The 21,889-nt window shown below is 42.3% G+C and overlaps 2 protein-coding genes across 6 annotated transcripts; one reads left to right on the top strand and one right to left on the bottom strand.

Annotated features, from left to right (window-relative positions):
- Positions 1–276: 276 nt before the first annotated feature.
- Positions 277–4,097, bottom strand: ubxn1 (UBX domain protein 1). 5 transcript variants are annotated; one of them, XM_079268903.1, is made up of 11 exons: positions 4,058–4,097; positions 3,395–3,459; positions 3,207–3,260; positions 2,941–3,068; positions 2,672–2,722; positions 2,422–2,506; positions 2,083–2,274; positions 1,663–1,714; positions 1,432–1,554; positions 1,031–1,214; positions 277–878 (listed from the first exon to the last, which is right to left on the bottom strand). In XM_079268903.1, the coding sequence occupies exons 2-11, from the start codon at positions 3,451–3,453 to the stop codon at positions 838–840; spliced, it is 969 nt and encodes a 322-aa protein (XP_079125029.1). In that variant the 5' UTR covers positions 3,454–3,459; positions 4,058–4,097; the 3' UTR covers positions 277–837. The 5 variants fall into 5 exon arrangements, with proteins under 5 accessions (XP_079125029.1, XP_079125031.1, XP_079125030.1 ...); XM_079268905.1 differs by having other exon boundaries at positions 2,434–2,506; XM_079268904.1 differs by lacking the exon at positions 4,058–4,097 and adding an exon at positions 3,740–4,051.
- A 4,188-nt stretch (positions 4,098–8,285) lies between these two features.
- Positions 8,286–20,370, top strand: ehd1a (EH-domain containing 1a). The gene is made up of 6 exons (XM_079268345.1): positions 8,286–9,054; positions 13,129–13,226; positions 16,833–17,074; positions 17,611–17,781; positions 18,649–18,813; positions 19,265–20,370. The coding sequence occupies exons 1-6, from the start codon at positions 8,666–8,668 to the stop codon at positions 19,796–19,798; spliced, it is 1,599 nt and encodes a 532-aa protein (XP_079124471.1). The 5' UTR covers positions 8,286–8,665; the 3' UTR covers positions 19,799–20,370.
- Positions 20,371–21,889: the final 1,519 nt, after the last annotated feature.

The raw sequence follows: 21,889 nt of genomic DNA, 5'->3' as shown, positions 1-21,889 counted from the left end.
AGTAAGTCGACCCAGGACCCTTGATCTGAAATAATTTCCTAAATCAGCTGGGATTTGTATTTTTTTACTCAAACAGGAGTAAAGGAGTTCATTTGGGTATTAGAAGTCATAGATTTGGTGCTCTAGTGAGTATTTACAGCTGGTAATGTAGGAAAATGCAACGGTGTGTCTGATTGCATAACATACATAAGAGTACAGAATCAATTCATTGTTGGTTTTGCTTTTTATGATATTCTTTGACAAACTCATTTTAAGAAAAAATTCAGTCCACCATCATCATTTTCAGAGTCAGCTTTATTTGAAGTAGATTCTTGGTGAACATGTAGACATAATTGTCATCAATATATTTTAACTCATAAAAAAAAAACTGGCAAAGTAGAATTGTCACAAAATCAGGAAGATCGTGCGGATTAAATCAAAGGCCCTTTCATCAAGTAGGTCTTGTGAGGTACTTTGCTTTGTAAAGATCAAGTTAAAATTAAACAATTCAGTTTGGATTCATTCCTATAATTGTGTTGTTTGAGACCATGAAGCAGTATCCATCAGAAGCCAGCTATCTCACTGTCCATCTCACTGCACACAAAAAAATTGATATTAAGCCCAGAGTGGCAAAGGGCATCATTCAGTGAGTTAGCCAAACTGTTTATCGCTGTATACTTCATAAGAGCAGATAGAAACAATCTAAACACAGCCTCGAGCTACATCTCTCTCTCTGCTTTAGTTCAGTTAGCTGACTTGTTGAGTGATACTAAAGAGGTGGTGGCTCTGTTCCTGGTGTCCCTTGTGTTGATGCAGTGACGGTGGTGAGGTAGGCTCACGGAGCAGATCCTCCTCGTCTCACTTTTTGGCAACAACCAGCACAGCTGAAGGCACCAAACCTAAAAACAGAAAGGAAAGTCACAAAATAAGGTCAGATATAGTCTGTAAGTGTCAATTTTAGGTCCACACAGAAGCTAAACCACAAACACAGAGTTAAGTTGAATGTATATTACAGTGAATGTGCTCTGTATTCAAATGTTCCTGCGCTCACCCAGTTCTTTGAGGGGCTTCTCCATGTCCAGTTCGGTGTAGACGTGGCGGGGGTAGGGTGACAGCAGCGTGAAGTCTTGACCCTCAGGTGTGTTGCCGTTCACCTGCACATAGACGCGCACCGCCGCCAGCGGCTCCTGGGCCTTGAAGACTGCCGTGAGGGTCGAGCCGTCCAGCATACGTACCTTTACCGAAGAGAAGAGCGCGGGAGCAGAAGGAGAGAACAGTTGGGCAGTGGATGAGGGAGTTGTTTTTACATTAAAATAGGAATTTAAATTATTGTCTCACATTGAAAGTAAATCAAAACGAGTTACAGTTCTTGCTTATCTTCCACTGCTCTTCAGTGGTGTAAAGAGAAGCGCGTCGGTGCATTCATCACACTACTGTGACTGAAGCCTGTACCTGTATCCTGGACTCGTCATACTCCTTCTTAGTGGGTGGGGGGCCGTGACTGGTGGGTGACGGGGGGCTGGGCTGGGCAGGCTGAGACGATGCTGCGGTGCTCGGGGGTCCACCGCCTCCGAACTAAACGGGTAAATAAAAAAAATCATCAAAGCCGTTTTTTGGTTCCAATAGAAGTGGTGATAGAGATATGAAAAGGACAAATAACTAGATGAGCATTGATTGGGTTACCTTTTGTGCTCTCTCCTCTCTGTCTCGTGCAATCTTGTCTTTAACCCTTTGCCTGACAGGAATAACAAGCAACACAATGAAGAAGGTAGTACAAATTCATTTCTTACTTTGACAGTTGTAGAGTTTGCCGACTTACAAGGAAAGATGTCTGTTCAATTACATGTGAATCTGTCACTCATTCCTCATCTTAGTTTATGAGTTTCTTATCTTCTTCTGAGCCCTCCTCAACTTTCCCAGATTCTATTATTTCCACCCACTTTCTTGTCTTCAGAGGGAAGTCAAGTAAATGTTTTGAAAGTATGCAGGGTGGAAGTATCTTTGGATGTTTAGGTATTGTGTTATTTCATCCCTGGTCAGAGAAGTACTGTTATTACTACCCAACTATATAATATCTATTCTGTGTTAAAATGAATACCGTACCTTGCCATTTTGTCCTCCATCTTCTCCTTCATGCGCTGATCAGTGAGCTTCTTCATATCGTCATCCTGCAGCTTTTGGCGGATCTGCTGCAGCTCTTGGCCGTGTTTCCTCCGCTGCTTCTCATGCTCCAACTCTTCTGCCCGCTCTCGCTCTCGCCTCTCCGCCTGCTTCACCCGCATCAGCTCCTCTAGCCTGAAAAAAGCAGACATAGATATTTGCCTTTTTCAAGTGATATATATATATATAAGTGTAGTAAAGTAGCCTTGTTATGTAAGGAGAAGAAGATGTGAGGTGGACACACGGTGCTGGAGGGACTTTATCAATAGCGTGCACTCTGACCGTCTAACTTGCTCAAGTTTCTCGTCCTCTGACATCGGAATCTTTGCACTGTCATCATTATCGCAGCTGCCATCTCCTGCTGTCCCTGAAGCCAAAACAAATGCACACGAGAAAGACATATGCATTGTATTGAAAAATCTTACTATGAACCACGATTCATAGCAAAAATGCAATCCTTATACCCTCAGTGAGGACAAAGAAAAAAATCCACCACAAGACACTCCTGGAAACAAACAAAGAGTGAACGCACCAATTCTATCTCCTGAGTGGAGGCGATGACACAACGAAGAGAAAGTAAAACCTGAAAAAAACCTGTAAATTAATAGTGACACCCACCAAATTTACGAAAGATAATTTGGAGTTTATACCTTGTTTATAGATGGTGACTAAATCTGTTTACGGATACAATAACCAAACAAGAATGTCTGTCTTTGTCTAATTGTGGGAATAAAACAATATTGTCATATTGGATGTCCCTAGAGGGCTTTCATGGCGGCGTCTAGCTTCCATTGTCCTGACCTTCAGCGGTGTCTGCTAGTGACGGCTGTTCCGTGGTGGACTGGCTGTCGGCTCCTCCTCCCAGGACATTCCCCACGGGCGGCACAAAGGGCTCATCAATGTCTGGGTCGTTCTCATGTTCCATCAACCTGAGGAGAGCACATCACACAGGAAAGATGAGGCCTGCTTACGGGAATCAGTAGCACAGGTAGGTTTCAGGAGAGAGGACCGTGTCCATCCAGTCATCTCAACACGACTATGTTCATTCACGAGTGAGAGTGGCTCACCAGTCCATGGCTTGTTCTATTCCCTGGTTCCCCGTGTTGGCCACCGCCTTTTCCCTGCAAACACCAGATAAAGGAGAGACAGGTTCACTCTACTGTTACACACTTTTACTTTCACTTCTTTGAAAGTTGTCTCAAGTCTAGCAACTACATGGACCAGAATACATTTTGGGGGATTTGGTGTCACTCACGCTCTGTTTCGATCAAAGCCCATCTCCAGCAGGCTCTCTAGTGTCGTTAGCTCTGCCATCTTGACCTGAAACAGATTGTACACAAAAGTTATATTAGATAAAAAGAATACGTTATGAAAACAAAAAGCTACAACTAGCGAGCAGGGTAACGTAAAACAAACACTGTGACGTTATGCTAGTCGAGGAAAGTCTATATTTAGTTCATAGTGTTATATTCTGAATACAATGGTAACGTTCGTGTAGCTTCTTCACACAGGACTGAGCTAAAGAAAAGTCATGAGCTGTTGTATTTAGCGAGTACGTCAAGTTTGCTGAAACGTGCTGGTGTTTTTTAATCTAACTTACTCTCTATTAGCAGCAAATAGCAGTAGTGTAACAATACGTCCAAGTTACAGTTGATGATTCGATCGTTAATGTGGCGTTATGCTGAGTGCTAAGATTAGCATTAATGTGGCTAACGTTCAAATTGCGAAAGCTAGCTGAGAAGCCTCGCTGGCTAGCACGATTAAAAACGAACAGGCATTCTCATAAGCTCTCCGTTACTTTATCTATTAATGTTTGTTCGTAAGTAACACGTAAAGGTACATATACGCGTAATTGTGTGATCTACAGAGGTAATATCAGCTAGTATATTCATGAAGACAACGTTAGTTAGCTACTCACGCCTCACACACTGCTTCAACAGTACGGGAAACCACATAGATCAAACAGAACCGCACGAGAAAAGCGAAAACAAATGTTATGTTCTCTGGGGCTATTTCCGAAATATTCTTATAATGTGCTTAGAATGTATAACAATAATAACATATCTGAACCTATGAAAATGTAAAACAATATAAAGTATAATTCTAACTTAAATATAGAGTAGAAGCTAAAGCACCATACAATGGAAATAATCTAGAAAAGTACAATTACATTTCCTTCACAATTGTATGCTAAACAAACACTTCCCCCAGCTGCTACATTGCCTTTAAAAAGAAATATAATTTAGTGTGCTAATGTTTCTAGATCTGATGAACCATTGCAGCCACCTCAGGACAGTATTAGAACAAACTGGGACACCCTTTCAGTTTCTTTCTCACAAGCTGCTTACAGATATGTTCAGCGTACTTTCTTGCCTGGGTGATACATGGATAGGGGATGAGAATGGGTCAAAAGAGTAGGTTTCTACCCTATGTATTAATTATGCTGCACATTCATCAATATAAAAGTGAGTTTGTGAAGGCTAAAAGACAAGTTAGTGTACAAAGCAAGTGTCACATGAATTATTGTCTTCATGTGTAATATCTTCTTCAAAGTCCAGTGAACTTCTATCTGTCTCTACATGCGTTCTTCAACAATTATGACAACTCCGACAAAAAAACTTTATTTTAATCGTCATGCACATACAGGTATAGAATGTTCAAATTAAATCACTGCTAAATATTAGTCTAAATTATGTCAAAAATGTCAAACAAGCTCAATATTTTGACTTATGCTTCTTGGGTGCATCAGCTGTGATTAATTGTCTCTTAATTTATTTATTTAATCAACTCATTATCATTACGTCTGCTACACATGAGGTAGACTTGATCTCTATGTAGTTTTTGATAATGTGTGAGCAGAGGCAGGAAGCAAACACAGTGAATGAAGAGGTTTTAGGGTGAGGAGGCTCATGTGAGGCGCTAAAGGGCCTGATGGTCTCTCTTATTGGCTGCTCTCCATCTTGAATGCTTTTGTCCCATCCTCTTGTGTCTGTGGGTGTTCAAACAGAATGCAATTTGCTGACTTTTATGAGAAGGTTGGGTCTGTCACATATTTACAGTGAGTACAATGATTCATTTTTTCTCTCCCCCACATAGTCTTAAGCAGCCCTCGTTGACGAGTCTGCCATTACTTAGAGACAGACTTCTGCCTCAGCCTGCTTGCTTCTATGTCTGTCTTCTCACCCACTAACTGTTTTCTCTCCACTTATTTGTTTGCTTTTCCTCACACTTTCTTTTCTCTCAGAATTAATGACTGAAATAAGCCTCATTTGCAGTTATGACTTGGTGAGTATGAATTTTGTATGTATATTTAAATGTGGCTATATAACTGAAAATTTGTAATATAAGATACTGTTTTTTTCATAATGTATTAGTCACTGGATCGAGCACATTATGGGACATATATAAGACAGTTCTAGTTTGCATTTCTACCAAACTATCATGTAATTTTGTATTGATTAGATATCAACTGCATCAACTCTGCAAGCAACTTGAGCAACCTGTCACAGGAAGTGTATTAATTTCCCAGAGTGGGTCTATTTGTTCTATCTGTCCGTTAACCATAACAACTGTTTATAATGGAAACCTTGAATCTGTTCAGGATGGAAAGGTGTCTCCGTAGATTAGTTAAACTGACTCTTGTCTTTAGTGTTGAGTCAACCATGCATCGCAAAAGCCTTGTTTAAAATGTTCGATACTGACCCGATCAGACTCTCCGTCCATACTTCATCATTTTTAATTTGAGTGAGATTCACAACACAGATTTTCTGAATGCACAAATAAAACGTTCACAGTGGAATTGTCTCATAAAATATATATACATGGCTGGGCGGGCAAAGTCGAAGGAGACAACAGGGCTGAAGGTCTCTTTCGTCTCCTCTTAAAATTGCTTTATGGCCCTGTTTTTCGCTGAAGGAGAGGGTTAAGGGTCAATGCTCAGTCGTGATAAGTTAAGAGAGATACTGGTAAACTATAGGAGATGTGGTGTATAAAAGGAAACACACTTGTGTTTACTACTTGAGTTCAAAGCCATATCAATGCCTGTGTGTAAAAGATTAATTGTAATGGTCTAAAGTCTCCCTCCTGACTCAAATCACGCTTTCATTTGAATGAATCACCCTCATTTTATTGGTGTCATAAGGGTAACATGTTTCTTATAAGCAGTAAAAACCAAGATCAGGAGATGTCAGACTATGCTGGATGATATTTTACTCACCTTTTATTAGGTGTGGGTGGTATTATCACATGAGGGCACAGATACAAATGCAGTCAAATTATTTGATTTTATGAAGCCCAACCAGAAGAGGGCAGCATTACTTCATGTGAAACTTTTATCACACCGGTGGCATGTAGTTGAAATGTGTAGGATTGTGAAAATCTTATCTTTGAAACATAGTTGTCATCTTGTGGGTACAATAATCCTTTGATTCTGGACCTGATCAATTCACACTCATATAACACACACACACACATCCAAGGCCAGATGAGCAAGGAAAGGTTTTTTTTACAATCACACCTCATAGTATTTTCAAACACTTGGTGTGTCCTCCATCTATTTCCACCACCACATTCTCATGGTCTGCACGTGCTGCCAGCTGTGCAGTTTCTGTGGGTCTCACCAGCTGTAACAGCATCTCCATATGGAACAACTCTGGCTTCCAGTGGAGCTGCTGTTATCTGTGGTGGGACACCTCTCGCCATCGGAAATCTCTGTAACGTACAGTTCACACAGCTGAATTGAAAGAATCAATAGTTTGTGTACAGTAATGCTTTCTTTTTGCCGTTTTTACAATATGTGCCATTTTTATGCCTATTTCTGTGCAGGTTGGTCTTTGCAATAAAAATAAATTGATCCCTTAAATCCTGTATAACTGTCTTTCTGTTTCTTTATTGTTCTGTTTCTACAGAGAAAACATAGATGACATTGACACCTCACTTTATCTTTAAATATCATGTGTGTGTGTGTATGACTTTACCAAATGAAACACAAAATGCTTTCATACTGACATAATGGCACCCCAAAGTACATATAATCTTTTCAGTTTCAATGTTGTGATATATTTTAAAAAATGTTTTACAAAGTGTAATGCAAGAAGCTTACACGATTCTAACATTACATACAGATGCAAGAGAAAATAAAAACATATGGCACTGTATCTCTTTTTGTCAAAACATAGTGTATCACATGTAAACCTGACCATTTAAACATAAAAGTCTGTCTTATTGACATAAGACAGGAATAAAATAATCTTTTCAGTTTCAGTGTGAACAGTGAAATGATGAGAGGAACGTTTGGTTGTGATTTGAATGAATTACTGCTGTTAGATCAGGTCAATTACAGAGATATATTCCACTAATGCCTGCAACACAAAGGAACGTCTGACAAAAAATATTTTTGGGACACAAAATTAAAAAAGGAAAACTGAAAATATTTGAAAATACACATTACCCAGTCTGAGAAAAATAAATGTAGATATCATTGTGACTACATCTACATTGTGACAACAGCGATTAGATATAACCATTTGTAAGGATAGCCCAAACTACATATGAATATGAAACCAACATTTCTTGTTCAAGGTTAAAAAAATCTACTAGAAGTTTCAGTGAATCGGATGACTGAATACTTTCATTTGAGTGACCATAGGCTATATGTCAAGACATCGTGTATCAGATACACACTTAACACTGTCATACTGAAACAATGGCATGACATTTAATGGTAAGAATTTATGCAGCATTATATGCATGAATTGGGCGATATGAATATAAATGTTTATTATAGTAATAATACAAATAAGTATGACAATAATAATGACAATAATAATAACAACAATTATTGTTATTATTATTATAAAAGAGGGGAATAAAATGATCTTTTCAATTTCAGAGTGTAAAAAAGTGTTTGTGAAAGCATGTTTGGGACAAAACAAAAAAATGTATACATAATGTCCGACTATAATAGGTAGATTCATGAGGCAGACTATAAACCTTTCTGCAGCTGAAGGCAAAAACTCCAAAACGGATAAATTGTGGAAGGCTGTGAGCATAAACCCACGCGATTGGACACTGGATTAGCTGGCATCGTTGACGCTCTTATTGTGAAATACGTGTATTTCCGGTATCTGCGTACCAGCCTTCTTCAGAGAGGTTCACTAAGTGACAGCCGTTGCCGGTTGCGAAGCGAGTTAGCACTCACAGTTCAGTTAGCTAGTACTAGACGACATCTGGCTTCCTAGAGCTACATGTTTGTAGTAGAGTGTAGTTGACTGTCTTACTTTAGCCAACAGTCAGCTGAATACGGGTCCTCCCTGAATGACTTGACTCGCAGTGTGTGGCTAGCTAGCACAGAGGAGGGTGGGGACAAACAACTTCCACAGACCTCGCCCAGCCTTTCGCTTCATTCCAGCAGGCAGCTAACAGTTAGTCTTTTTGACGGTGTGAGAGTTCCACACCGCGTAACCAGATACTTATTCAACGGGAGACTGATACAGTTGTGTCAACTAAAGGGCATAAATAATTAATCATGTTCAGAAAGAACTTGAAGAAGGACCCCGAGCTGTTTCAGAACGTGTCGGAGGGTCTACGGCGGCTCTACCGGACCAAACTTTTCCCTCTGGAGGATGCGTATCGATTCCACGACTTCCACTCTCCTGCGCTCGAAGATGCTGACTTCGACAACAAACCCATGGTGCTCTTGGTGGGTCAGTACTCCACCGGCAAGACCACGTTCATCCGGCACCTCATGGAGCAGGACTTCCCCGGTATGCGGATTGGCCCCGAGCCCACGACGGACTCTTTCATCGCGGTGATGCACGGTGATCAGGACGGGGTGATACCGGGAAACGCTCTGGTGGTCGACCCCAAGAAGCCCTTCCGCAAACTCAACTCCTTTGGCAACGCGTTTCTGAACAGGTAATACTGTTAGAGCCAGAGCCACATTAAAGAGTTTACACTGAGCAATGTGGAGAATGTATTAATACAACCAGGATTATAGAAACTGAGCAAGTTAGAGCCCTGCAGTTATGTATTAATGTGTGATTGTAATTGATATGTCATTTCAATGTCAGCTGTGTGTTAAGAACCACGTCAAAACAACACGTCACTTATAATTTAAATGCCCTCCTTACGTGTCCTTACATGTTACCACCATTCATGTAAACGCACAGTATTCTGTTGCACAATGTTCCCAGCAGACTCTGGAGGCGTGTGTGTGAGAGAGAGTTTCTCCTCTTTCATCATCCTGAGAAAAATGGGTGTGTTTTAGTGTCAACAGCTACGTGGAAGTGCCACTCTGTGTATGGCAAAGCAAATAGACAGGTAGGTGCTTCCCAACACCTGAAGTCCTTTCACTTTTGGATCAAACCCTGCCCATTTGACATTGCACCTTGCCCTTCTTCAGGCAGCTTCTTACTGAAAAAAAGCACCGGAGCGAGAGAGACGCTGGTCTTTGTGTCCCAAATGTGAAAGCGTGGCCTCTTGAACATAGAAACAGTTGTAAGTGTTGCCAGGCAATGAGATGTCCCTGTCCTGCCCTCAGATGTAGGTGCTAAAAGTTTCGTACCCTTTGGTCATATAAGTGTTACCTCATCAGTAGAAGCCGACAAGCCAACTCACTTATTCACTGCCAGTGTGTAGGCCCTATGAGATAGTACCACTATCTTCTGTTTCATTGAGTCATTCAGCTCTTTGGAGTTTCATCCACATGCCCGATGGTCCGGAGGTTCTGAGGAAACCTCCAAAGTTTTATGAATCACTTTGGCCTGATGTCACAACTCTTGATGACTCGCATGAAGTATTGAACAGGTTGTACTTTCAACTAATGAGTAAGAGACGAAATGGCAGAAATTTGGCAAAATAAAAGCAGAAGAGAAAGTGAAATGCAGGAATAGTGCAGAGAGAACCCAGAGTGCAAGGTGAGGGTGCACGAGCCGTGTGCTGTGAGTCAAAGCCAGTGTTGCGATGCGTGTTGAAAACATCTTAATCCAATCTATTTGTGTGATGACATCAGATGGCTTACATCCAGTTGCTGATGATGTCACTTCCTGTAGAGGATGTGAGTATATCTTCTCTCTTCTCTGTGTGGTGGTGTCACCCTGCACAGGAATAAAGCCAAACAGATGGACAAGAAAAATACACAAATGACGAACAAACTCTCAAGTTGACACGTCCCCCAGTTAGGCCCATGTCCTATTATCTGTTGAGCTGGTAAATGGTAAATTAACTCACATTTATTAAGCTCTTCTCTAGTCTTCTGACCACATGTACACTACATGTCAACATTCACTCAGTCAGACACATTAATACATTGATGGCAGAGGTTGCAGATTCCTTCCGTCAATTGTGTGGAGTGTTTGTTTTATCGTGCATCGGTGCAAATTGCTGCTAAACGGCATCAGTCAAAGTCATGCGTTTCAGATAACATTTCAAAAGTGTGGGACCTCCCGGGACACGATTCACCCCTTTGGAGTTTATTACAGACTTGAGGGGAAACCAGATAAGATTGTGTATAAACAAAGACTATTGGAGCAAACTGTTGGACGGACTCCTGCGGTATCATGGGACTTGTGGCCCTCTTCGAGTTCAGGCTTTAGTGGCCTTCATTGGTTTGGATAAAGCTCACATGATCACACATAATATAATGTTTGTATGACAACAGCAGGTGTGTGACCTGTTAGAACAGATCTGTGTCAGTGTAGGCCTCATGCATAATGAATCAGTTGTGATGGCACCCAGAGCAGACCTACGAAAAAAAAAAAAAAGTCTGTCAAGAACCAGATCCAGTGAAACATTTGGAACTCTGCTGCTTTGGGCTCAGACTCTGCCAGTTTTCCACATTCCTTCTGAGGAGGCCAAAAGTATTTGGATTGGCCTTCGGCGAGTTGGCTGACTGACTGTGTGTTATTCATAGAAGTAGATAGATATAGATATCGAGGATCGGCTTGTGTTAATTGACCTGATTCGAGGTGGAGGAGAAAACGCCATGTCAGAGGAGCCTCGCTCAGTTTCCAGTGTAGCTCTTTAACCATAGTCATCCAACCTGCAGATGAGCCTTTAAGTACCTGCCTTAGACAGGACTTACGCCTCAATATAATCAGTTATTTATGAAGAGGGTAAACTAAAATCAGTCATGTGATCCACCTTACAGTTTGTGCTTGGATTTGGAAAAGCAAGTGGCTGGTGTGCTCTGCCTGCTGCAGCCTGGTTTCACTGCACTCCCCATTGCATGTGCACGGATTCATACTAAATCCTAAATGTTTCTGTAAAATGAACTCCAGATAAACCTGCATATTCGGCTCCGTTTTAGTCAACATGCTGCTGCAGTCAAGAGGGCCTTGGTGTGTTTGTTCTCTCTGTTAGCCATTAGTCAGTCAAACCGAGTCAGCAAAGTTTAGGTTCCGCACTGGCCGACACTGTCCCGCTCCGTCCGTTCCTGCACATGGCCTTTTATTCCAGGACACTGACTCTGCACTTTTACTCAGATAGGGGTTTGACACATGCACAGCCTTATGGAGCTCATAACAAACACAAATACACATGAGGATATATATGCTCTATAAATAATTTAATCACACATGCATAAGACACACCAGATTTTAGAGGAAGCAAAAATTTAAAAGTGAAACAATTGTAAACTCCCTGTTCACATCCACAAGTGCTAGCGGCAGCCGCCCTGTTTCCTCTTCTCTACGGGAAGTGGAGGTTGCGACGTGAGTGAAGGTCATTGGTCAGGAGGTGGAGCAAGAGAGGAAGACCCACCTTCATGAGCTGGGACCCAGACCCCCGATCACATGAGCGGTCTGATGCGGAGTGTGAGCCCCAGGCCTTCATGCCTCACAGAGAAGATGGGTTTCTCACTTTCACGAGACGTAATTGAACAGCGAAGCATCTCAGCTAGTTCAAGGCTCTCTGCCCCCCCCCCCCCCCGTGCTCCAGCTAAGAGTTAATCGCACATTTGTTTCCTACTAGCTCTGTCTGGAAAATGCCGGGATGGATATTGAAATGGAAAACCTAAGCCAAAATTGCAACTGGATATCATACGCCATCAGCTATGAGAGGCAATGGAAAAGCCTGCATGTTTGTTATCTTTGGCAGTCTCTGCTATTGTAATGTAATAGCTCGTATAGGATCTCTATGCGAGGAGCCCGTCTCTCATATTTCTCTGACTTTGTTCATTGTCCTTGGATTTTCCTTTTTCCTCCCTACGTGTGGTATGGGATCTCTGTTAGGCTTTGTGGTGCGTGTGTGGTTGCAGCAGGAATGTAAAAGCATGGTTCTGCCGGTCTCATGACCCGGTGCCTCTGAGCTCATGTTGTATCGGTTCAGATTGAGTGAAAGGGCAGCAGAGCGAGAAGAAGTACTCGGAGCTGTTTGGTGTCTTAACAATCACCTTCTTTGTCCTGAGTGGGACTCCATGGGTTTATGCAAAACAACTCTTCCTCTCGCACTTTATAGTGTGCGTGTGTCTGTCTGTGTTTATGTGAATGTGTGTTGGCTCAATTTCTGTTGGAGAGCAACGCGCCCTTTTAAAGTTTAAACCCCAGTGTGTCCGCTTAAAGGAGACCATTGTGTAGTGACTAATGTTGTGAATGAGTATTCATAACCTATGATGTATTGTACCAGTGTTTCCCTAACATTCCTACATCAATGGCTACAAGCAAGCCACGCCCCCACTGTTTCATGTGGACATTTTGAATGACTGGTGGCAGCACCCTGAACCCAAACCTTTCCTGTTCATCCACTGCTACTGTGTTCTAGCTGCGTGACTTACTAGCCAAGGGTATCCTACTAACGTTAGTGCCAGAGAGCCAGAAGGTTGTTCCTGAAAAGCTCCAGAATAATGTCTGTTTAATGCCAAGCTTATGTATAAACACTGTCACCTAACTGTTTTCTCTCTCCCACCCTCCCTCTCTACCCCTATGCCTCATACTCTCTACCCTCTCTCTCTCTTTTACTTTCTTCTTCTCCCCTCTGTTCCCTTCTTGGCAGGTTCATGTGTGCCCAGATGCCTAACCCCGTCCTGGAGAGCATCAGTATCATCGATACTCCTGGAATTCTGTCTGGGGAGAAGCAGAGGATAAGCAGAGGTCTGCACACTCACACTTTACCCTCTCTCTCTCCCTCACCTTAGTCGTTGGTACTATCATTGTCTAACAGAACAACACCCTCTCTGCTCCGAAATACTGTCGTGACATACATGCAAAATGAACCCACAGGAAGTCACACGTTCAGATATGACGAGGAAACGCTCTTTAACAACATACACACTCTTCCTTTCCCTAAGTCTCGCTCTGGTATTTCTGTTCGGCATGCGCTCTACAAAGTCAACTGTCGCCATGTAGCTTTTAATCCCGTCAGACCTGTATTTAACTCTAAACACCCTCTGGTCGAATCCTCATGTAAAAAAGCGTGGTGGTAGCAAGCAGAGGGCACAGAGCCCTTTGAAGTTCACTTCCTGTCTCTGTACCTGTAGTTTTCTGCAGCACCATCCTCTTTCACATCCTTCCCTCATTTTAGTTCTTCTCTCTGTTTTCAGATCGGCCTGTAGCCAGGTTCATATAGCGTCAACAACTAAAAACATTTCCTCTTGTATAACTGTGCGCCCTCTCTATTTGTCCTGTGTTGTATCATTTATCACTTTACATCAGAGTCATTTCCCTGTGCGCTGTGGACATAAATGAATCAATACTTTTCTCCACGTGTCCACGTGCTCCAACAGTTCTGTGACCTACAGGGTGTCTTCAGAACTGCTACGTAGACAATTTTTACTTTTACTTTTGATGATCCGACAGAAGTGAGAACTGACAGATGATAACCGTACAGCCGAATGCAGCGTCTGCTTTTTCTACCTGATTTGAGCCCCTTCTAAGAGGAAGCCCACGTACAAGAGTTTTTGTGTAATTGAGGGAAAGGACGTGGAGTCAAATGGCAAACACAGCAGAGTTTCCCAAGACTGACCCCCCCCCCCCCCCCCCCCCACCACCACCACCACCACCGCACAGTCAGTAAATCTGCTTTTCATTATTGAGTTGCATTTCCCACGAGACACCCCAAGAAGAAGGAAAGGAGAAACAATGTTAATGCTGATGTGATGACATTAATTTGGTCTTTAGAATATTTTTATGGGCATTTTGTTTTTACTGGTTTCTGACCTTTCTTAGATGAAACGATGAATCAGTTAATGGAGAAAGTAGTTGACAGATGAACTGGTAATGAGAAGCAGATGAGAGACAGGAAGAGTACGGATTGTTGGCAAAGCAGTGTAGAGGCCAAACATGCGACTGTAAACATACAAGCAGAAATTAGTGCTGATAAGAAACTGAAAAAAGTGTATGAATGAAAAGACGAGGTCGAGGGGACTCCGTCCAAAAAGAGGAGCAGACGACATCCGAGATACCTCAGTTGTGTTTCTATACATACTTATACTCTGGAGAACGGAACAGGAAGACACACAGGCCACTAACTCTCTCTCTCACACACACACACACACACACACACTGTTATCCTCTTATCTGTTTCTACATAAACGGATACAATACTGTACTACCAACACATACTGTACTCACTGTATCATATATAAACACTGATGTGTGTGTGTGTACAGCCAGCTTTATATTCAGACCCAATGAAATTGTGGTTGCATAATGCTTTTATTATAGATTCATTTTTGATGAAGTCAGCATGTAAGTGTAGCTCAGAGCTTGTTCCTCAGTAAACCACAAAGTGCCAAAAGCTATTACGAAACGATTTTGCAGAACTTGTTGGCGTCTTTCCCATAATCGTTGCTGACGACTCGACACGTTTCACGGCGTTCAGCGTGTTCAGCTGACAGAGATTTCTCAGAAGCTCACTTTAACCTTTTAGAACTTGTGGCCATAATGTATCCCTGCACCTTTTTGTTTTAAGGAGTAGTTTGACATTTTGAGAAACTCCTGTATTCACCTTCTGGCCCAGAAGATAAATAACACTCATTTCTGTACACACTAGTCATGAAGCTACTGCCAGAGACAGTTGGCTCTAAACTGAATATCTTTAAGTTTCAGACTCTTGGTCAAAAAACAATACGGTAAATGCAATGTGAAGTCATCTCAGTTTGTGCTCTGGGAAATTGAGATTACTTTTGGATTTTGGGTGGATTCTTTTTGCCTCAGACCAGCTGTCTTCTCTGTCAATGATTGGCACATGAGTCCAGATTTGTCATGAGTGCATGGGTGTGTCCCTGTATGTCGACACACAGGGTAAAGGAGCAGCAGTTGTCGATGCTCTGTGCTATAAGTACGTCTAAGCTTGACCAGCTGTCGCTCTGTCTGATTCCCTGACCCATGTGTTAAAAACAGACTTGAGAGAGAATGAGCAAATGTCCTCGCCGGGCTCCCACAGGGATCTTGGACTTTAAATATTCCCCTTTTATGCTTCCACATGCCGTCATGCGCACAAACAGGCACAAACAGGCACAAACTTGTTGTTGAGGGCCTTTTCCTGCGTCCCTCCTCGATGTCTATCTCTTATTGCATTAACGTATTTTACTTTCACTTTTACTCACCCTGTCTCTCTCTGTCTCTCCCCCTCTTTTTATCTCTTCATATCACATTCTCATTTTGTCCATCTACTGTATCGCTGTCTCTCTTTTGTATACATGTGCTCATACACAGACAAAGGCCAGCTATGTTGGAATGCATGTGCAGCAGATCTACCGCTGATTGTGCGACAGCCGAGACGAGCTTTTAGAGCGACTGCATTCTTCTCTGATCAGATGACACACGGACGCTAATCAGAACCATGATTCTCTCCTCCTCACTCCCTCCTCAGCGCCTCGAGGCAAAAGGAAAGCTCTGTTAAAAAGGCCTGTTTTATGTCATTTGACTTGGTCCCCTTGTTTCTCAGATAACCAGAGGAAGTGAATAGTACGTTATGTTATCGTCATCACTGACACTGAGTAATATTTTATCGTAACACTTGAACTTCCTGTCTATCTCAAATGTTTCCTCTCTTGCTTCATTTTTTCTGCTTTCATTATTGTCAAGCTTGTTTCTTAGACGGTGCATTGCTGAAAACTTTCCCGAATAATAAGAGGTCATTTCAAACCTAATACATGCTGTAGATTGAAAAGTGAGATTTACTAAACGGACTTCAAACTGTCTTTACCTTCCTGCTGTCTCAGTAAAGCTAGTTAATAGGTAACGAGGGAGAAAAATGTCCTGCCTCTTGAAAGCTCTTATCTAAACATTAGTGGATCAACATGACTTGGAATATGAACGTGAAACACACAATTTATTGACCGATTGGAGCCATTGAGCTCTTTGTCAGGTTGTTTTACTCCAACCTGAATGGTCTGCTTTGTTTGCAAGTTCTGAATGTGTCTTGGACACAATTATTAAAAAAAATCCATTGAAGTGTTTGCTTCAAACAATCTTCTACGACTAAATACTTTAGGCAACAAAGAAAAAGAGTAATTTACATGATACAGTACGCTAAATCTAAATACTACCATTTCTCACTCACCGTGTGTTACAGCAATGCAATGTTTGTTTTTTAAAACTAATGTCATATAGTTGTTTCCAGCCTAACTACATACAAAATGTAATGTTATTCTGACAATCCAGTGAATGTGGTTGTCATAAGGGTTCACAACGGTGTCTGTGCAGATCCCGTCTTGAACCGGCCGCTCTCCTCTTCTTACTCTCTCTCTCCAGGTTACGACTTCGCCGCAGTGCTGGAGTGGTTTGCAGAGCGCGTGGACCGCATCATCCTCCTGTTCGACGCCCACAAGCTGGACATCTCGGACGAGTTCTCCGAGGTCATCCGGGCGCTGAAGAACCACGAGGACAAGATGCGCGTGGTGCTGAACAAGGCGGACCAGATCAGCACCCAGCAGCTGATGAGGGTCTACGGAGCACTGATGTGGTCTTTAGGAAAAATCATCAACACGCCTGAGGTAAAAATTTTAGCTTTTGTGATCCACAGGTTTATTTTTAAATGGACAACGTTTCAACCTCTTTCGGATCTGGGACTGAAATGTCCATGTATTGAGGGGAAATTTGGCTAATGGCTCCTCTGGACAGAGGTCACATGACTTTTCCAAACAGTAATTGAAAAGTGACATATTTTGAGATGGTTCCAGCTGATATTCTCAGTTTGTCGCTGTAAAAAAAGAAGTCTAAAACTGGTGCTTCCTGATATCAGCTGACCCAGCTTGTCTTGTGATTTTTACTGTTTAGTTAATGTTTGATCCAGGAACATATTCATAAGCCCATGCAAGAGAAACCTTTGGATCGTGTTGAGAATTATTCATTGACTTTGAGAGTGTGTTGTATTGTGAAGCCTCTACGAGATGTGAAACAGAGAACATAAGTTTTTTAAATTGCTTCACTGTCGACCTCACAGTCCTGTATTGCATTGCCACACATCCTCTTGTGTGGGCAGTTAAGTGTAACCTACGGAACAGATTAATGGATGTTAACTTTTCTCCAGGTGGTACGCGTGTACATTGGGTCGTTCTGGGCTCAGCCCCTGTTGGTCCCAGACAACAGGAAGTTGTTTGAAGCGGAGGAGCAGGACCTGTTCCTGGACATCCAGACGTTGCCGCGTAACGCAGCTCTACGCAAACTCAACGACCTCATCAAACGAGCCCGCCTCGCCAAGGTCCGTACTAAGGACACCACGGATATGGTCTAATACTTTTTATTTTTTTTATGCGTAGTGCACAAAACGTACTGTTTCATGCAGTATGTATACAATTGGGACATACTACTTCGTCATAACACTGCGCCTTCAGCTTTGACCCTCTTGCTCATATGTCCAATTTATGTGATATCTGTCATCAGGCTGTCTGTGCTCTCTCGCCTGCTCAGTGGATGTGACGCATCTTTTAAAGGCTAATTTCATGTTAATTCATTACACAGTTCAGGTTAGAATCAATGTGGTGGACCGACACACAGACATCGCCATCTCAAGTTTCGTGCTGCTAGAGTGGCTTCAAATTACATCATTCTGACGTCACTACCCTCTGTGCTCCAGCACCACGAGAGGGGGATTACACAAAAACAAGTCCTGTTTTATGCAACTTTGTTAGTGTTTAGTTTCTTAACTATCCAAAGGAAGAAGTGAGCACAATCTTATGTCTGAAGGTTTGAGCATTTTGATAAACCAGAAGGGAAGAGGGATTATTCATTACCTCTGCTACACGGCTATATGCATATTTTTCGAAATCCCCCCACGAAGACACACATGATATACTCTGATTGGGTTTTTCCACAAAAAGTTTGATTAACTAAATATTTTGATAACTGCTTACCCTTAAAATTGCATCTACTCCTTTTGCCAGTGAAACATCCGGCATCTATAAATCATTTTTTTAAAGTAGAACTGCTGGACACGAGATGTTTCATTCTTCACTCAGTCCTTCACAGTTGCATAGAGGACCATTAACTCAGTTAATTCAATCGCGTCATGAATTGGTTTCAATAATCACCTAAAGCATGTGTGTTCTGTTTCCTTCATGGTGTCTAGGTTCAGGCCTACATTATCAGCTCTCTGAAAAGAGACATGCCGAGTGTGTTTGGGAAGGACACCAAGAAGAAGGAGCTGATAGCCAACCTGGGAGAGACCTACCATAAGATTGAGAAGGAGCATCAGATCTCACCTGGCGATTTCCCCAACTTGGCCAAGATGCAGGTATGATTAAAAAAAAGAGAGATGAATCCATCCACCTACAGAGCAGACTGTGATGTAACATTCAGTGCATGCTGCTCTCATCCAGCATTCGTAGGAAAAGTGACACAACATGAGGAGTACATTTTAGTAGAGTATCATACAAACCGTTGGATGAGGATACGTTGGTCAGTGTTACATATTTGATGAACAGACGTCTGCCGTGCTACATAGTGTGTAAGAAGCTACGGGTTCAGAGTAGAATGACCCTCCAACCTTTACTCTCGTCACATCTTTGCCCTTCTTTCCTGCCCTTGCCCTCCAGGATGGGCCAGGACGGGGATACGATTTATTTTTCCTGGTTTGTCAGGAAATCCTGCTTCTTGTATGCTGGACCCATTGGTAGCCATTGAAGACTGATCTATTTCTAACACCAATTCCTGTTTTCTCTCACCCCCCCCCCCCCCCCCTTCAGGATCAACTGAACGGCCAGGACTTCTCTAAGTTCTCAGTGCTGAAGCCCAAGCTGCTGGAGGCTGTGGAGGACATGCTGGCCAACGACATCGCCCGTCTCATGGCCTTGGTGCGCCAGGAAGAGGCCGCCATGCCCAGCCAGTCCGTCAAGGGTGGAGCTTTTGAGGGAACCATGAATGGACCCTTTGGTCACGGCTATGGAGAGGGTGCCAGCGAAGGCATCGATGAGCTGGAGTGGGTGGTGGGTCGCGATAAGCCCACATACGACGAGATCTTCTACACCCTCTCTCCCATCAACGGCAAAGTGTCCGGCGCTGCAGCCAAGAAGGAGATGCTGAAGTCCAAGCTGCCCAACACGGTCCTGGGAAAGATCTGGAAGCTAGCGGACGTGGATAAAGATGGCCTCCTCGATGACGACGAGTTCGCCCTGGCCAACCACCTGATCAAAGTGAAGCTGGAGGGCCACGAGCTGCCGTCCGCGCTCCCTATACACCTGATCCCCCCGTCCAAACGCGGGACAGCCACGGAGGACTAGGGGAGGGGGCAGCCCGGAGACCAGCCATGTCAACGCTTTGCATCATGTTCAGGACTCTCCAGAAGAAAAGTCCAAGCATGAACAGCATCGTCCTCTGTCAAAGTGAGTCTCCAGGCTTCCTGACACACCACGAGGAGGTATCGCTGTGATCTGTTTCACCAGAGAGAGACTGGAGGGGATCAGGGGGGAGGTGCGAGGGTGGGCAGGTCCATCTTTGGGGATAGTATTTAGCTATATGTTAGAAATCAACTGGGGGGGGGTTGCAAACTGATGAAAAGACAAGATGGTGAACTGATGGGTAGATGGAGTTTGTATGATGGGGCTGAACGTGGATTTGTGCATCCTGTATAAAGATGTCTTCTAAGCATTCAGTCCATATTATTATGTTGATCCAAAGAAATATAGATTTTCTTTTTCCATTTCGAGAGTGAAAGAGGAAATAAATCAAAACAGCTGTTATAATTGTTTTATCTATATTTTTGTATTTCCTAACTATTCACGTTGACTCTTTCCAAATGCTTCCCTTTTTATTATTTTGCCAGATAAATAAAAAGGATTACTGTACCATCTGACTCGTGGCAATGTGGATTTTTATTGATATAAAACATTGATTGGAGTTCATCAGATGTTTGACTCACAGCAGAAAGTCTCACTGGAAGAGACGCTGGTTAGAATTGGGGAACATACTGGTTGTGTGTCATTTAGGGTCACGTCAAGGACTGTGTCACCCAGAGGTCATCAACACTGAGTTTTATTTTGAAACGCTCTTATTTTGATGTTTCCAATGTGGTGTACTGCCCTCTGTAGGACAGAGTCACTAACGGCACCACTACAGGACATATAAGGTCATTTACCCCACGATACAAGTGGCCTCTGCATCTTGAAACCAGCAGCAGACACTTGTGACTTTCTCTGGAGAATTTTTCAGGACACATGGAGACAATTTAGAGAGCTAGAAATTCAGTCCAGGCTCAAGCAGATGAGCACAAATCATAAACGGAAAGACAGGAAGCGGTAGCTTTATTAAAGTCATATTGAGAGTCTGTATAAAGATGAAACTGGCTGCTTATAATTTCCCTTTACGTTCCAATTGTTAACTTGCTCCGTTGTATAACTTTAGCCAGTATGAATCTGCTCTCTGAGGTATGTTTGCATAACTCAAATAAGATAAGTATAAGAAAGTGAAATCTATATCAGTGGTTGATGGTCGATTTGAAGGAATCTTGTTACTCTAAGGAGCAGCATCCAGGTTATTAATGCAAGGCCAAAGATTATATAGACACTGCACACTGACTCACTGACTCACTGGATTATCAGTCAGAATCAGAAACGCATGTTCTCCAGCTGTTATTTCATTTTGACAAAGTCCAGAGGCGCTCTCTTGTGTCTTGATAAGTTATTACAGGTATTGTGTCTGGATATACTCATATCAGAGCCAAATTCTAACACAATGTATCGTACAGTTGTGTCCTTTAGGACTGTTAAAAAACATGTACAGACTTCGTATATACAGACGTAGTTAAGGATCGTGATAGAGGTGTGATCAGATGGATAACATTTATCAAGTAACAGCAATAAATATATCATAAAGATGTAAAAACAGAAACAAAGTAGATTAAAAATATTTTTTAAATGTTCTCGTCCATATTAACTGAATAAATGTTTTAGAAACTGACTTCTTGCAAATCAGAGAAGAGACTGAAGCATCTTATTTATGCCATTCATTAAATACATTTTTTGGTTTCTGTCAGATGTTTTGAGTGTTTGTTACTGCAGACTAAATTGTTGTCCAATGTTAAATCCTTTCCAGCATTACTGTGGCTTGCTGTGGTAACGTAAACTTACAAGTGGTTGAAATATCTATGGTTTGGCGTCTTGAATGAGACAAACAAACAATAAAGTGATGCATTGAAGTACAGACAAAATTACAAGTTTTCTTCATATTTGAGACGACATGATGTATATTTACAGCGTAATTCAAGGTTTCCAAAAATCTTGTGCTATATAATTCTAATGGTCACTTCTGCTTTCCCCCCGCTGTTTGTGAAACCTAAAACCACCGCGGTCTGTTTTGATGTGCATTTGTACTGA

This window comes from Melanostigma gelatinosum (genome assembly GCF_949748355.1).
Source record: "Melanostigma gelatinosum genome assembly, chromosome: 5".
Classification (NCBI taxonomy): Eukaryota; Metazoa; Chordata; class Actinopteri; order Perciformes; family Zoarcidae; genus Melanostigma; species Melanostigma gelatinosum.
Note: the sequence above shows the minus strand (reverse complement) of the source record. Positions and strands in the feature narration are given on the sequence as shown.